This window comes from Triticum aestivum, chromosome 7D (assembly GCF_018294505.1).
Source record: "Triticum aestivum cultivar Chinese Spring chromosome 7D, IWGSC CS RefSeq v2.1, whole genome shotgun sequence".
In the NCBI taxonomy this organism is placed as follows: Eukaryota; Viridiplantae; Streptophyta; class Magnoliopsida; order Poales; family Poaceae; genus Triticum; species Triticum aestivum.
In genome coordinates, this window is record NC_057814.1 from 520,445,253 (window position 1) to 520,448,569 (window position 3,317).

The 3,317-nt window shown below is 52.1% G+C and overlaps 1 protein-coding gene across 1 annotated transcript; it reads left to right on the top strand.

Annotated features, from left to right (window-relative positions):
- Positions 1 to 1,284: 1,284 nt before the first annotated feature.
- On the top strand, positions 1,285 to 3,072 carry LOC123168415 (benzyl alcohol O-benzoyltransferase). The gene is made up of 2 exons (XM_044586292.1): positions 1,285 to 1,813; positions 1,903 to 3,072. Exons 1-2 carry the CDS (start codon positions 1,361 to 1,363, stop codon positions 2,797 to 2,799), a joined length of 1,350 nt encoding a protein of 449 aa, XP_044442227.1. The 5' UTR covers positions 1,285 to 1,360; the 3' UTR covers positions 2,800 to 3,072.
- The last annotated feature ends 245 nt before the right edge of the window (positions 3,073 to 3,317 follow it).

Here is a 3,317-nt window from a genome sequence, read left to right on the forward strand (position 1 = left end):
CAACTACCCCCACCCCTGATGAAACACCATCTAGTTACAGTCGGGTTGAAGACGTACAGTTTAATCGAGGCGGCTTGTCGTTGCATGTTTAGTGATAGACATGAAACTATGCCCTCAACCCTGACAAAACACCACTGAGTTGCAGTCGTATTGAAGACATGCAACTGCAGTAGGGTGCAATTAAGCAACCACAAATTTCAAAATAAAAACTATTTTTGATAAAAAAATATTTAAAACAAAATTACAAAAATGTTTATTTTTTTAATAAAATAAAAAGTAAAAAATAAAATGAAAATACAGCTGAGACAAATAATCAACGCGACAAGGAACACGGGAAAAAACTTAAACAAATAATCCATGCAGTCACATGTGGATGGTTGTACATGTAGCTGATAGTATGATTTTAAAAATGACAAAACTAAATGTGAACAATTAAGAATTAATAAAATATAAAAAATAAATGAAAAAACACACAAACATACTTCAAAGAAAGAATTATGAGAGAAAAGAGAACAAGAAAAGAATGAGAAGAATGGAAATAAGTAATAATTTCAAAAGAAGCAACAAAAATAAAATTCAAAAGGAAAAATATCCTTGAAATCCAAAATGAATTGGCTCAAGCCATTTTGAAAAAAAATATAAACAATATTGCGACAGGAAAAAGGAAATGCAACACAAATTTGCACCAATCTTGGCGCATAGATTAAACGGTTTATCATATAACCAAATCTTATATGAGCAAACCTTGACATACATCATGGAGGAAAATAAAAAAACGTGGAGAAAGATTAAGAGTGTGCATTGATCATGACATCCTAAAAGATATAGGGAAAGACACTGAGCGTGGAGGACACACATGCTAATCTAGTAGAAAAAATGAGAAAAAACAAGACAACAGGCTTCCTCTTTGCACTTTGCACGGTCTATTTCTAACCACGGCCCAACAAATAAACAAAGGATTTGTTTATGGTTTCCCGTGCGACTTTGACCACCGACGACTACGAGATCCACCGGAGTACCACAATTGCTTGGAGCCTAAACCCCATGATTAGTCTCAGGGCCCTTAACTATGAATTGTTTTTGTGTGAGCGCGCGTGTGTGTTGCGTGTTTGGGTATAGCTAGCTACTAAATGCCACTGATCTCATCTCAGTGCACCTACCGGCAACACATTGGAACTCCGACGACCAAATGGCACTGGCACCAACCCCAACACATTGGAACTCCAGACATGTCCTATATAAATGCGGCCATGGTTAGCGAGCACACTCACTCCACTACACATCCTCTCGTAACGTACATTCCCACAGCTAGCTCTCTTGCACCTACAGAGTCTCTAGCTAGCTGCCTCTCTTCGCATCGATGGCGTCGTCGCTCCTCCCGGCGTTCACGGTGAGGCGGGGCGAGCCGGTGCTGGTGTCCCCGGCGGAGCAGACGCCGAGGGAGACCAAGACGCTGTCCGACATCGACGACGGCGAGGGCATGCGGTTCTACAGCTCGGGCATCCACCTGTACCGCGCCAACCCGGACAAGCAGGGGGTGGACCCGGCCGCCGTCATCCGGGAGGCGCTGGCCAGGGCGCTCGTACCCTACTACCCGCTCGCCGGCCGCCTGCGGGAGGAGGCCGGGAGGAAGCTCGTCGTGGACTGCGAGGCGCAGGGCGTCATGTTCGTCGAAGCCGACGTCGACCTCACCGCGGCTGACTTCGGGGACGTGCAGAGCCCCCCGTTCCCTTGCTACGAGCAGTTCATCCTCGAGAGCACCACCGTCGCCGGCGTCGAGTCCGTCATCGACCGCCCCTTGCTCTACATCCAGGTACGTAAACGTGCACGTGTCCCTGTCACGTGAGATGGATCGAGTTGTTTCTCCAGGTAAATAACGATGTTGTTAATTATGACGTGCAGGTGACGAGGCTCAAATGCGGGGGCTTCATCTTCGGGCAGCGCTTCTGCCACTGCGTGGTGGACGCGCCGGGCGGGATGCAGTTCGAGAAGGCCGTCTGCGAGCTGGCGTGCGGCGCCGCGTCGCCGTCGATCACGCCGGCGTGGGGCAGGGAGATGTTCATGGCGAGGCAGCCGCCGCAGCCGTCCTACCCGCACCTGGAGTACAGCGAGCCGGCGGGCGGGGCGGTCGACCGGATGCTGACGACTCCCCCGGGCGACATCGCGCGCGTGCCCTTCTTCTTCGGGCCACGCGAGATCGCGGGGCTGCGGCAGCGCGCGCCGCCGCACATGAGCCGGAGCTCCCGGTTCGAGCTGGTGGCGGCGTGCATCTGGCTGGGCCGCACAGCGGCGCTCGGCTACGGCGCCGACGAGGAGGTGCGGCTGTCCTTCATCGTGAACGCGCGCGGCCGCCGCGACGTGCCGCTCCCGGAGGGCTTCTACGGGAACGCGTTCGCCTACTCCGTGGCGGTGACCACGGCCGGGGAGCTCTGCGCGGGCGGGCTGGGCTACGCGCTGGAGCTGGTGAAGAAGGCCAAGTCGGCCGTGACGTACGACTACCTGCTGTCGGTGGCGGACCTGATGGTGCTCCGCGGGCGGCCCCTGTTCGCGCTGTCGCGGACGTACATCGTGTCGGACGTGAGCCACGCCGGGTTCAAAAGCGTGGACTTTGGGTGGGGCGAGGCGGTGTACGGCGGGCCGGCCAAGGGCGGCGAGGGGCCGATCCCCGGCGTGACCAACTACTTCTCCAGGTCCAAGAACGGCAAGGGGGAGGAGGGCACCGTGGTGCCCATCAGCCTGCCCAAGGACGCCATGGACAAGTTCCACCTCGAGGTGGAAGGCCTCACCGCCGAGATCTAAGCTGCACGCAACGGCGTACCTACCCACGTACATACAGCGTACTCGTGCAGCCGCATATACTACGGAGCATACGTCGTCACGTAGTACCACGCAACGCGTGGGCCATATAAGTGCATCTCCCTGGGTGACGAGCGATATTCTGACTGACTAAGTTTTGCTTTTGTGCTTATTTACCTGTGTGTGATATGTAAAATTACCAACAGTGTACAACATGTATGTTATGTCCGTGCAATTTGTATGTAATTTTCCCAAAAAAATGAATAAATAATTGTATGTACTACTTAACTGGATCTACTAGTAAGGAATGAAAGGAGTGCTGCTGCAATATTAAAGTTGGCGGAACACGGGGAGTGGATCAACAACTACACAGTCCATTTTAGATACGATGTGATGTTTATCTGAGAAGTACAGCAAAATAGGCGATAACAACCACTCCCGTGGAAACATGAGACAGCTTTGGATGTTGAACTCTGTTCTCGTTTGGTTTCCGTGGGGTAGAGCTTGGGGTTTGGTCCTTT

What these genes read in the sequence shown, in the direction of transcription:
- LOC123168415 (XM_044586292.1), top strand. Translation starts at nt 1,361, where the DNA reads ATGGCGTCGTCGCTCCTCCCGGCGTTCACGGTGAGGCGGGGCGAGCCG. An exon ending in GCCCCTTGCTCTACATCCAG is followed by an intron (nt 1,814 to 1,902) that starts GTACGTAAACGT and finishes TATGACGTGCAG; the next exon opens with GTGACGAGGCTCAAATGCGG.